This window comes from Clytia hemisphaerica, unplaced genomic scaffold, assembly GCF_902728285.1.
Source record: "Clytia hemisphaerica strain Z4C2 unplaced genomic scaffold, Clytia hemisphaerica genome assembly, whole genome shotgun sequence".
In the NCBI taxonomy this organism is placed as follows: domain Eukaryota; kingdom Metazoa; phylum Cnidaria; class Hydrozoa; order Leptothecata; family Clytiidae; genus Clytia; species Clytia hemisphaerica.
Window position 1 is genome coordinate 324,733 of NW_027103617.1, and position 13,702 is coordinate 338,434.

A 13,702-nucleotide genomic window follows, 5' to 3' on the forward strand; every position below is an offset into this window, starting at 1 on the left:
CCAATGAGATAAAAACTGAAACTGGATGAGGATTGATATTCTAATGTTCTTTATAAATGGGGATTTCAATTCTTTTGTTTTCAAGTCAATAACATTCATTTGTTATGGGAAAAATAATAAAATATATCAAAGTGAGGATTAGTTCATTTGATTTTTTTTTTCAGCGGGGCAAAAATTGGAGGACAATTTTCCACCGGGGACGATATTTTGGCGAATCTTTCCAGTCGGAAGGGTCTGTGAGAAGGGAGTGTCTTTTATGTATGAGTATAATTATCAAATGGATTACAATTGGTATCATGTGTCTGCATATGTTGATGTCGTCGAGAAAATGGTTAGTATAAATTCATACCCTCATGCTCTACAATAGTTTTATTTCATACATTAAATTCATTCATTAAAAATCTCCTGAAAAGTTTATTGCACTTGCACGTCCAGTTAATGGGATTTGACTATTCTCATCCGTGTTCTTAACTCTTAAGAACATATCTTCTTCATCGTGACCCATTTCTTTAGCGTGCATTTGAAGCGCGCGGACACTCTTAAAGCGATAGTTCTTTTTCGGTTCGACCTGACTATCAAAACATATTACACAGCAGTATGGTTTTTCAGCGAAATGTACTTTAGCGTGATGTATAGCTTGGTATGGTACGGACCGGAATCTTTCCGGACATTTACGTTGCTCAAAACACGGTAACGGGAATACGGAATAAAAATGATCTAAGTAATCTTCACGTGTTGGGAAGTAACGTTCGCATGAACAATTACATTTCTTATGGACATTACGTAAGTGGACTTCGAAGATACTGATTTTGGCGAATGATTTTCCTTCACAGAAAGGACAATCGAATTTGTTGGTGTTTGGATTTATTTGAGCGTCTACTAAACGGAATGGGTCATCAGCTTGTGGTAGATTCAACTCTGGCAATCCTTGGGGTCGGTTACGATAATCATCAATCTCTTTCATCAAATCATCAAGTTTTCTTTGTAAATCTGCCGGTAGATCCACTGGTATACTGATGCTAGTCTGTACAATTACAGTGTTTGTATATACCCTAGTCTGTGTCGTAGCCTCTTTGTATTCATGGACTGGTATATCGCACTGGATTGACATGTTCTTAGAGTTTGTCTTCATCGTCATAGTAGACTTATCCTCGACAGTGAAATCTTTCTTGCGTTGACAAATCCGACACAAATCATGATCGCTACCTGAATCATCCAAAAAACAAGCCATACAAAATAATTTCTTATCTTGCATATCAAATTTCGGTTGACTTCCACGTCGCCTATCGCAATGCTTACAACTGTTCGTTCCAGTCCCATTTTGTAAAACACGTGGTGACAAATTACTACTTTTTTGAGACAACGGTGCTGGACTTGAAGGAAAATCAGACGCCCTACGCCCATGGCGGACAGAACGGGGCGTGGTAGCACCACCATAGACATTAAAGGTCTCGTCAGAGGTGACACTGCTTCGACCACTGACTTGTAATGATCGTCTCTTATTCAACGAAGATACTTGAAACAACATTTCAGTATTAAAATCTTCAGTCAAAGACAATAGTTTGAATGTAAAAGAGCTTTTAATATACGGTATACGATACAACATACTTTTCAACTCCTCAAATTGACTTTCAGAATCTTGGATAAAGAAAACACGACTTTTCTCAACGACCTCCTCCAACTCTAGCTCTCTTGAAATACGTTCAAATTTCTCCAACACGTATGCTATTACAGATGTTTGCAAAGCATTAGCCGATGACGTACTTGTGAAATGAAAAATAAAGTTTTCAGGCCAGTCTACTAGCCTCTGGTCACGTAACTTGCTTTGGTGTAGAAAGATATGGATATCAACTTTCTGCGATGTACCATCGATAACAAAGATATCATATAAATGGTTGATGATGTTCCCAGCGACAGTATCCCAAGCAACATAGATTTCATCTTTATACAAAGCCATTCTGAAAAAAAAGAACATTTGTGTTTGAGATAGATAGACCTACATAAGGTTAAAGCTGTCCAAGTCCTAATAGACAATTTCAGAAATTAAATTTAATGAATAAAGTTGATGAAGAATGAACTGAAAATGTTTTTTTTGGCGATTATTTCACTTTTGCCAGAACTCTTTATGATTAATTCAAATGAACTAGATGTCATGATAAACATGTTATACATGGTATAATCTATTTCTAAACTATTATTTCATAAGTCACTGCCACCAGACTACAATCAGGCCAGAAAGATATTTTTGGAGCTTTGGAAAGAAGCACCAAAACAGTTAAAGCTTTAATTTATCTTTCTTATCATTGCGACAAGGCATTCCAATTTGAAATACCAGCAATAATATAATAATACACTTTCACTCTCACTACACACACTTAAAGCCTCTTCGATATGGAACGAAACTTCTCTAATCCATCAAGTTGAAATTGTGATTACGTTACTTCTTCAGAGCCGACTTAACCTTTGCCAAACCATAAGACAAATTATGACATGTTAAATCATGACCTCTAGTCGATCTGTTAAATACGCAATGATTTGATATTGACCGTAAACATAAATTCTCCATGGGATCGATTAAATATCGAATAATGTATAAAAAAGTCGAACAATTTTATTAAAGAAATAAAGCTAAAAATCGCCAACAAATAAGACAAATTTAAAAACAACTTTGGAGCCTGGAATGGTTGATTTAAAAAGAAAATCAAGGTTCAAATCGATCGAAAAATATTGAGATATCTCAATTTTGTCTTGAAAACATAAGCTAAGAACATTTTATGCCAAAAGTGGTGTTAATTAAGAACAACAAAGGTTCAGCAGAAACTTACTGATGGTTCTTACAAAAAGAAGAAGATTGCACTGTGTAGAGAGTTAGAGATGTTAAGTCCCCATCCAATTATGTCATTTCGAAACACGAGTAATCTTTTTCTTTTGATTACAAAATGGTGTTAATTTGTGTTAATATTACTGAAAAGCCTTGCTAATTGTGTAGTTCGAATCCCATATTTTGAAAAAGATTTTTGTGGCAAAAATGATCAGAAAACAGAAAGGGCGTCATTCTTAAATTACACCATACCGGCGACCAGCGACGTCCGAGACGGCTCTGCAATTAGATTTTTTTTCTCGCTTCGCTCGCGTTATATTTGTCGTAGTTCTTGATGTTTAGGAAAACTTTGATGTCAAGATAAGCGGAGTGAAATAATAGAAATGGCACGCGATTCGTCGAAAAAAGGCAGCCCGGGGGAGGGGGTACTTAGGCAAGAGAAGGGTATGGGTATGGGTATGTGCCGGCCTTAATGGGTGCCTTTTTTGAAACATGGCAGTTTGAAAAATCGGAAAATCAAACTTCAGTCCCACTAAGAATTGGAAAAATAGGAAAATTTCAACTTTTTGCCCCAGAAAGACAGAAATTTGGTCAAATTAGTTGCAAAGAGTGAATTAAAATTCACACAATTTCCCTTGTTTCTTCTCCTCTTTATTCTGCTAAGGGTCCGAGGGGTAGGGCCGAAAGTCAGCTCGCAACCATAGTCCCCCCGGAAGGCAGCTAGGACACGCAGACAAAAAAGCGTGATAGATAGCGCAATTTTATGTTGCTTTTTATAAAATAACTTCGTCATATAACTTCAATAATTTTTCAAATTCAACAATGACTTAGATTTACAGCAAAATAATTATCGACATACATGTTTAAAGGTCCCTTTTTACGAAGAAAGAATTCTAGTTTTTACCGCCTTTTGAATGTATTTTTAATGTTGCTGTTGTTCTAACCGGGTGTTCTAACAAACTTGTTATGTGATTATTGTGTTTTATTTTATATTTGTTCTTTTCTTTAACAGATTCTGTTTAAAAGATTTCTTTTGTTTTGAAAAGAATTCGAATGTCTCAAATCAAATAAGGTCGTTAATTACATTCGAAAACATAAAACAAAAGAAAAGAAAGAAAAAAAAGAGAAAAAGTCTAACCTATCAATCAAAACAAAGTCTTTATAAAACGGCGCGAATATTGTTTAACACATTTGTGGAGCAAGAACTGGAAGTCATCTTTTGGAAGAACAAAAACATTGCGCTAGAAAACGAAAGTAGAAAACACAGACAAACACACATACAGACTGCCACTATTAATACCTTAAGGGAAGAAATTTTCGCGGAATTTTATTTCGCGAATCAGAGTTTCAAAATGGCAAATTTCGCGGAATTTAATTTCGCGATTGACCCGATTTCAAAAGTTTCACAGAATTTAATTTCGCGATTAAGAAGAAGTTTATCAACTTAAATTAACTTTTAACCATCACGGAGTTATTTATATTTGTTTATATTTGATAAGAAATACACGTTATAATGCTTAAAAGTCAATTGTGTCCATATTTTTTGGTAATACCTGGTCAAAAACAACAAAATAAAAGAAGAAGAAAAAAAATCGAATTTCGCGGAATTTAATTTCGCGATTTAACAATTTTGGTGTATTTCGCGGAATTTAATTTCGCGAATTACACCCAAATTCGCGAAATTAAATTCCGCGAAAATTTCTTCCGCGAAAATTTCTTCTCGCGAAAATTTCTTCCCTTAAGGTATATAGATATTCGTTTTGTGAGGTCAACCGATATGAATCTTCCACAAATTATGACAAAGTAAAATTGGAGAGAAAACAATGACTTTTAGAAATTAGTTACATCCATGGCAATTAAACTCTTAGACTACAGGTTTTTTTTTAAATAAGAATATTCAAAATTTTTAAAACTTTTTGAGTTTTAAGCCTAAAAATGTTCTTAACATGTTCTTATTTTCGCCATTTTTTGAGTATTTTTGTGCCCTTTCTTAAGAAATTGGGTGAGTCTTCGAAGCCTTAAAATGTTTTTAACTTGTTTTTAACGTTTTGGCCATCGAAGCCTTATGTTCTTCATAGTTTGTTCTTATAAAAAAAACGTGTAGAGAATTCTGCCATCGTGAAAATGTTTACAAACCTCTATAACTCGAATGTCCCCTTACTGTAACTTGACAAACATATGGTCCTTTCAGTCAACAATGACTTTAAAGCTTACTCCATAGATCGAAATTTCCTTTTCATATTTACTTCTGTTAGAAGGAAATTTTGTTGTGTTTAGCTTTTGATTTAATCAATATAATGTTTCATCAAAATTCAATTTTTGCTTTATGGATAAAAACGGTAAGGCGTCAAACGGAAGTATTGAACCGGTTAAGATAACTGCACTGGATATGGGATCCCCATTTGATCTAGATATGCGGCAGCAGGGTGTAATGTCTAATACATACCACACCCCAGTATCGCAGTAAACCTGTGCTGACAGTTAAAGAAAGAGGAGAAAAATACCATTGAGGATGGAGAATGTTCTCTCAAAAAGTGAGGAATTTAAAATCTATTGTCTTTGTTTTATGTAAAATGGCTCTGGATTTATGGATTTCGATGAAATTATTTGGATATATTTTCCGAGTTTGGTGGGGATCAGCCAAAGTGCATCGAAACAAGATTAAAAATGGTGTTAAGAAACTTACTTATTAGAGTAATAATATCTGTGTCTATGATCCCGTTGCACCATCACCATATTGTTGTTGTTGCTTTTTAATTTTTTATAAATAAAATAAGAAATCCATAAAACTATCTAATAATATAAAATGAAAGATTCAGGTTGAAGATTGATTTATGTTGAATGTAATAACAGCTGACACATAACGTCAAAACAACGTTAAAACAACGTCTAACATCCAAACCCGGGGGGGGGGTACTTACTTAGGCAAAATGGGTGCCGGATAAGTGCGACCCATAAGGGTCCCTTTTTCACCCACTCGAAAGTCCATCAAAAGGGTACAAAATTAAAAAGCAAATTGAGTCTCAGTAGGGGTTTTTCGAAAATCGAAATTTACTCTCTCAAAGGTTCTTGATTTTCAAAAATTTGGACAAAAAATCGAGTGAAAATCGACAAAAATTTCTAAGGGTGTTTTTTTGGGGAAAAGTCTCTCAAAGTGTCCCAAAAACGCCAATTTTTCCTCTCTCTATGTGGGGTCGATTTTCGATTTTTGGATTGGACATACCCGTCACCTCGCAAACCGAGTACCCCCCCCCCCGAGCTTCCCAATAACGTTCATATAACGTTGAAACAACGTTGTGTACCAGCTGGAATGGGCAGAACAAGCTTCAGTTAGTAGAGATTGAAATAAAAATATTTTTACTAAATTGTTGCCTTGCCTTTCCCTTTTCATCTTACTATCTTTCATCACATCGACCTTCTCCAAAAAAGTAAAAAAAGTCTTCTTTGATTGACAAAAAACCGAAGCTTTTTCCTCTCTTATTTCCTTTGTTCTTTTTCCTCTTCATTTTCATTTTCAAACCGTGAATTTTCACATTGTATATTTTTCCTTTTTTTATGTTGCCGATATCAACCTAAAAGCACACCACTGTTTTGTCAATCCAGGTAAATTATTTTCCTCTTTTTCTAGAAAATGTTTAGCATAAATCCTAAAACATAGAAAAATAGATAATGTTGAAAAAATACAATGAACATAATGAAAGTAAAAGGGATATCACATTCAGAATGCTCAAGACATATCTGGAATCAAACCAAATAGATTTTACTATTTTATTTTCATTTGGATTATTCCTATAAGAAAATTGTAATTGAAAAAATAAAAGCATGAAGGGAGCGAAAATTGCAAAAAAAACTTTAATGAGGAAAACAGGCTATTCTCCCACAAATTTCTCACATCGGCTGAGGAGTCTCATATTATTTTCCCCCTTTTTATAAATAAAAAAAAATTCTACTTTTACTATTTCTAGTAAATTGTTTCTTACCTAAATCGGAGCAGACCTACGAAAGGTACGAAAATTCAAAATAATTCAAAATAATTTGAGGACTCTTTCAGCCTTACCTTTTTCAAATTTCAGGAATAATAATTATCTTCTCATTATATGATGATAACAATTTGAATAATAAGACCTATCATAAAAATTTAGTTATTGATAGATTTGTCTGTAAGAAAAATTAAAGATACAAATGCATGTCATAATAAATTAAAATTGAACATGATGAAAAAATCATTATAAAATTTACTCTACTCGGGGGTTTGATTTTCAATATATATTCAATATACTGCTCTAAAGAGCCTCATTTTAGTCTATAATTGCCTTATTAAGGGGGTTTTAGAGGTAAAATTTCAACACCCTGGTAATTAGGTTCCCCCTATTTATTATACCGAAAAGATTTCGGACCCCCTAGTATTCGGGATCTTAGAATATAATTTTTGAGTAAATAATTTGACTTAAGATATAAAAACTTCACAAAAGCGATGTGTGTCAATGTAGATGAAAGTTATGAGTTTAAAAGGAAAGATTATAGAGAAAAGCTTTTAGGCGTTCCATAATAGTTCTAGAAAGTTAGGTTCGTTACCTCTATAAAGAGCTTATTGTTCAAGGACAAAAATTACAAAATTTTAAAATTTTACAAATGAAAGAAAAAACAACTAATGCCAGCTCAAAATTCATGTTGATAGAAAATATTTGAAGTTTTACTATAATCCAAGTTCAAGATGTTATCATCCCCATTTTTCTTAGATGCCCAAGCGGCTGCCCCTACAGAAGCTTTTGCACCTTCTTTCAAATTCACCAAACTAAACTTTTTCAGAGTTTTTTCTTCATCTGTAACTGGTGTAATTCCTTCCAGAAATCCATCTTTCAGGAATTCCCAACTTTTCCATACAGAGCCCACACAAATAATTTTCAATCCGGTATTTTGATTTTCCTGTAACAGAGCGTTTTCCATTCTAGGTATAAGCGCTTTTACATGGCGTCCCAACATAATACCAGTATTACGCATCACGTGAAGCGAAAGAGCATCGCCCGCGCGACAACCTTTTACGATTCCGTTGACACAAAAACGCGCAATAAAAGCTTTATCGATTTTCCCAGACGGCGGATAAAGATGTGTTAAAATACCGAACAGATCAGTCATACCAAAATAATCGAATAATTCTTTCTTAAGGAATTCTGTACTGTGCGGTGCAAGAACAAAACCATCAGAGTCGTGGTATATTGTTTTGATTGTTTGAAGAACCATCCAACATGCTGAACCCTCGTCACCTGTCAAAAGAAAAAAAAGTCATAGTTGTCCTGTCAAACGAAATACAAGTCATAGTTGTCCTGTCAAACGAAAAACAAATCATAGTGTTCTGTCCAAAGAAAAACCCATACCTCTCCTCTGTTCAAAAGAAAACCCTTAGTTCTGTCAAAAGAAAAACAAAATACAACTCAATCAAAAGTTAAGGCATCCAGCTCAGTTGATTTAACGTTAATTTTCTCTGCTTTGACTTTTCGTAAAATATTTCGTTCAGCTTGAAATTTTGATATAATACTATGCTGCAGAGAATCAAGTTTTTGCAAAATTACATTTAAAAGGTTTTGTTTATAAAGAGGGATATTTTAATTTACAACAAGCTTTTTCACATTGAATTGACACAGATATGGAGCAAGATTTGTCAGAAAGAGTAAAAGAAAAAGAATTTTTTGTTTATTCAGCACAATATATAACAATAGGGAGACAATATGTCCTGATATGAAACATGTGTCTGGTATGAAACACGTATGTAGAAATAAAACCTTAACCTATAAAAAGAAGTATTTCCTACGTTTCTTGATTTGAAAAACAAAAAATGTTTTTAATCAGATTAAAAAGCCTAAAAATGAGTTTACCAATAAAATGACCCCATCCACCACAATTCTTGCTAGCACCTGAAGGATTGACCAACAGACAATTGGATCCAGTCCCTGCAATGATGACCACACCACCTCCGTCAGTGGCAGTAACCAATGGTGATAAAGTATCATTACATGTGTGACAATGCAATGCAACCTGGGAAAAGAAAATTGTATTACAACAACGAATGACAAAATGAGAATTGTAACAGAAGCAAGACAATAAACTTATTGATTGGCTCTCGCGATACATGAAATATCATTGAAAAATGATGGGATGAAACATCTCCTTAATCCCATGGTCAAGCAAGCGTGACATTAATTTGGTGACATCATTAGGCTTGTATAAGCCCTAAAAATGTGATAGTGTCAGCAATGAAAACAGTTTTTTGCTCTGGAGGGCAATGAAGTAGTCTTTTAAAAGTTACATTGCTTTGTTCCAAAGCCTCTGGTCAAAAAGATCTATGTAAAAAAGTCGAAGTGAAAGTCTCAATGAAAATTCAACTAAAACCTGTGGGAAGTTCTCCAACATGTGCTTTGAAATTTCATCCATTCTCTCCTGGTAATCAGCACCACTCAGTGACATTCCTAGAGATTGTAACACTACTTCAGGACCAAGGCCAGCAGCTACTTTGGCTTTCTGTGCAAGGTCTGCAATCCTCTTACAGCATTCTGGGACACCTATATATATTTGAAAATATCTCCTTAGAATTGATATCAAAAAGCTGAGATGTATATAACCTTTTTAAAGAATCTAAAATATAAAACGCAAAAGTTGATGTCAGCTCAATGCTACGAATTTTCTCAGAGGTAAAAGATCATTGGCTTGCAGAAAAGCGTCGCCAAATCCTGACCATTGTCTCTATTAAGTTCCATCTTACAACAGTCGTTTGGGAGAACGCGACGATCTATTGACTCAATTCTGCATATTAAATTACTCCAGCCATTCGGGCCGGAAATTATCCGCCCCATATTACGGAAATAAATCCCTAATACTTTAAAGGACGTTGCGCTGGTTACGTGCTAATTCGGGAGAATGTCAACGTGCCAATTTGACATAAAATTATTTTACTTGCATCCACTGAAGTAAAGAGCAATTAGTTATGTAATAGACTGTCGCGTTCGCCTAAAGGAGTATTTTAAGAATCTTTATATGACATACAAACACTTACCAATCAAACATGAATTAGTTCCTTCACCGGAAGCTTCACCCAAAATGACACCATCTTTATTGGTGATGACAACAGAAGAATGTGATGCTCCTCCTTCACACCCTCCAAAATACATTTTGTATTTCGTTCTCTTGTGCTAAAATGAAATTATTAGGAAAGTTAAACAAAACCTTGATCATTGGGGTGATTCAAGTGTTAATGTATTTATTAATAGTTTAGTCACAAAAAAATGGGCACTTTGTACTAATAATAACATGGTTTGAAGGTTGATATGCTTCTATTCGTTGATATCTCTTCAATGAAAATAAAATATTTGAATAAGATATTTCTTAGCCAAATTGTTCGAGTACTTTTGAAATCAGTTTGTCAAAAACAAAGAAAGCTGAGCAGCATAATTCTGTGAAATAATTTTTCTTTGACCAGGATGATAAAAGAATTCAGGGCTATTACTGACTGATCGCCCTCAGAGGCGGATCTGGGATTTTTCTGAGGGGGTTCAAAAATCTCTTTTCAAAAAAAAATTTTCGGAACAAACATTTTGGGTGTAAATTTTGCACCCGCCCTGTTTGGGCGGTGTCACCTTTTTTCTATTCAACATGGGGGACGTTAATGAGCGCCTGCACGTCTGCAGTTCCTATTACCTATGAACTCCAAACATAGGCCTCAACGGGGGATCATTCAAAAAGTACGTTTGTAAAGTACGCTCGAAAATGGCAAATTTTTGACTCCCCCTCCCCCTTGTACGCTTTATGTATATCCCCCTTCAGCGTACGTACGCTTTTTAGTACACCCCCTAACCAAAGTCGAAACTTGTAACTCTTGTAACAGTAGAATATGTAGGTATCCAATCGTATTTATAACAAAGTCTCAAAAAATTAAAAGAATCTATAAGATGAACAAAAATACCAAAGGAGAAATGAAAAATAACAATCGCAGAAACTATTTTTTGATGTGAAAATATTGCGTTTTTCTCTCAAAAAAGACAGTTTAGGAAAAATCACGAGCGTACGTACTTCTCCTCAAGGACCCCCTCCCCCTCGTACGTTTTTGGGAGTACCCCCCTCTCGAGCGTACGTACTTTTTGAATGGTCCCATGCGTTGAAAGGAGGGCGGTAGGCCAATTTTTTTTTGACCCGGCTTGAACAGCCAGATGCTAACGTGTAATATAATCGTTTGTGGTGATATTCATATATACATTGGGAAATTCCCTAACTGCAATTGCGCATATCTAGTTCTTTCTTCTTTTCAATCTTATCACACAAAACGTTCATAAAACGCAAATATAGTTAGTATTATATTTCTTATATTCTTTGGTTTATCCTTTTATTTGATAAAACAGACACCCAGAGCATGCTCAGAAAACTGCTGTTTGGTGTATATTCTTTTATATATTCATTGTTCTTGCAAGAAATGTTTTTGAGAAAGCCATAGATAATAGAGCAAATAAATGGTTTGAAGAAAAAGTTTGAAGAAAAAATAAGAAAATTTATAATATTAAATACTTTACACACTTCAGTTTCATTTCGTGAATATTTAAAACATAGTAAAAAAGTTCGATAATTTATTCTTATAACCATTTTTTTATGAAATTTCTTTGTAGCGAATTAATTGGCTGACAATCAAGCAAAAACTTTTCATGATGAGTATGTTTACATTATAAAACCAGAAATGGATAATATTTTGAAAACAGTGATCAAGTTAAAAAATAAAGGAGATTATTTATATAATACATACAAGGGAATACAATACTCTTAAGATGGAAAAATAAAAGATTGCCAAAAAGTGGAGTACACCATGAGTACTGATATAAGGTGTTTTATGTGCAAATAGACTCAAGAAATTCTAGCTCTCAAATTAGATGAATAATCTCATAAAAAAGTACTTTTTACATTCAAAGTAAAAAGTTTGATGTTTTAAGCATTATTAAAGGTACTAAGGGATCTTCTCAAAAATATAATCGATTTTCGATTATTAAGTTCGATTAATGATTCGACTATTTAATCGAATAGCTGCCGTCGTTTAGTCGAATAGCTTCGACTATTTAATCTCCTATATTCGATTATTTAATCTCCTTTATTCGATTATTTAATCCTTGTATTCGATTAATCAATCCTTTTTCGCTTATATCTTAGGGATCCTCTCAAAAATACCGAATTTCGGTAAAATGGTTTTCGGTTAAATTCGGCTGTCTGTTTTAGACAATTTTCCCACCCATCGCAAGTGAAAGAGGATAAAAAATGCTAAAAAATGATATATAAAAAAGTACAGTTTGTAATCCGATTTTTTTGCCTTGAAGTTATATCTTTTTCACCTTGCTGTAACGTCAATTTTAACTTCACGTTTCAATGGAAGCGCAATTTCGAAAAAGAATCCTTTATTTAAATCTCACCGACACATATCTACTCATTTCTTTAGCATTTTTTACCTCCAAATAAATAAAACTTACTGATATCCTTGGGAGTTTTTGAATCCAAAAATGAATCACCATTAATAAAAACACAAGTTTAGATAAATAAGCTCCCATCGAAAAACTGAATTTCGAAGGGAGGAAAGTCTGTAGTGAAAACTGAAGCAAACAAAGCATTCCATTTCCATACATACATACCTCTTACAACCATATCTCAATGTAATAAATTTTATAACTTTCTGTTTTCAAAGTCTTTTCAAAATATGAATAAGATCACAATATTTTAGGTTTAATTTTTAGAAAATGTTTTCTTCTCAAAACCAAAATCACAAATGAATTCAATGTTTTGATTGCAACATTTTCGAATCTTTCGAATGCGTGACGCAATTTGATTTGCAGAAAATAGAACTCGCGCAAAAACAATGCAACGACTTCATTTTTTTAAATGACAAAAAGTGCAAAATCAATTCTGCGCGATGATTCGATCTAGCCATTAAAAAGGCATACTGGAGAAGTGGGACGTGGGACGGTGGGACGCTCAGGTGGGACGCTCGAGTGGGACGCTCAGGTGGGACGCTCAAGTGGGACGGTAGTGGGACGCTAAGGTGGGACGGTAGTGGGACGCTAAAGTGGGACGGTAGTGGGACGCTAAGGTGGGACGGTAGTGGGACGCTAAGGTGGGACGGTAGTGGGACGCTAAGGTGGACGGTATGGACGCTAAAGTGGGACGGACGCTAAGTGGACGGTAGTGGACGCTAAGGTGGGACGGTAGTGGGACGCTAAGTGGGACGGTAGTGGGACGCTTAGAGGTGGGACGCTAAGTGGGACGGTAGTGGGACGCTAAGGTGGGACGGTAGTGGACGCTAAGTGGGGACGGTAGTGGGGACGCGCTCTTTTATATGTATTTTGTTTTTTCTTTTTATAATACAGGAAGAGGGACAGGTCAAGTACTTATAAACAATACACAGATCGATCGAAATGTTTTTGACTTTTTTCATAGTGAATGGATTATAAAATAATAACATAATCAATTTGATCGAAGCTACAAAGACCTAGCCCATGAGGTCCAAGGTCAGTTCACCCGTATATGCAGTAGTGTTTTTTATAAGGATTTCTGAATTGCGTAGTATCGTATTGGTTCGATAGTACATTGCTAGCGTGCCAGACTCAGAATCATTGACAAGAGACTTTGGTAGTTCGAGCCCAGGGTCAAATTTTCAGTTTTGAAAAAAAATTCTAAGTCGCAAGGCGTTCTAATCATTTAGCTACATTTCACTCTTGGTGTTTTCAAGTTAGTCTTTAATTATTGGAAATATGAATTAAAAAGGAAAATACTTTCATTTGTCTTTTTTTCATAATAACATAATCAATTTGATCGAAGCTACAAAGACCTAGCCCATGAGGTCCAAGGTCAGTTCACCCGTAT

The 13,702-nt window shown here is 34.7% G+C and overlaps 2 protein-coding genes across 2 annotated transcripts in view; both read right to left on the reverse strand.

Annotated features, from left to right (window-relative positions):
• Positions 1–318: 318 nt before the first annotated feature.
• LOC136802250 (uncharacterized) lies at positions 319–5,578 on the reverse strand. The gene is made up of 2 exons (XM_067058967.1): positions 5,508–5,578; positions 319–1,958 (listed from the first exon to the last, which is right to left on the reverse strand). The coding sequence occupies exons 1-2, from the start codon at positions 5,555–5,557 to the stop codon at positions 395–397; spliced, it is 1,614 nt and encodes a 537-aa protein (XP_066915068.1). The 5' UTR covers positions 5,558–5,578; the 3' UTR covers positions 319–394.
• Positions 5,579–6,879: 1,301 nt separating this feature from the next.
• LOC136802251 (N-acetyl-D-glucosamine kinase-like) overlaps positions 6,880–13,702 on the reverse strand; it is a 24,673-nt gene continuing 17,850 nt past the window's right edge. The window contains exons 2-5 of the mRNA XM_067058968.1: positions 9,870–10,005; positions 9,209–9,378; positions 8,695–8,854; positions 6,880–8,085 (exon numbers count right to left, since the gene is read on the reverse strand). Of these exons, the coding sequence (XP_066915069.1) occupies positions 7,481–8,085; positions 8,695–8,854; positions 9,209–9,378; positions 9,870–9,984 (1,050 nt within the window). The 5' untranslated portion in view covers positions 9,985–10,005 and the 3' untranslated portion in view covers positions 6,880–7,480. The remainder of the gene's footprint in view (positions 8,086–8,694; positions 8,855–9,208; positions 9,379–9,869; positions 10,006–13,702) is intronic.

Bases quoted from the DNA above. Each gene is read 5' to 3' on its own strand.
- LOC136802250 (XM_067058967.1), bottom strand. From the start codon at position 5,557: ATGGTGATGGTGCAACGGGATCATAGACACAGATATTATTACTCTAAT. The intron at 1,959-5,507 runs GTAAGTTTCTTA...CTTTTTTTTCAG, and splicing joins AGATATTATTACTCTAATAA to AATGGCTTTGTATAAAGATG.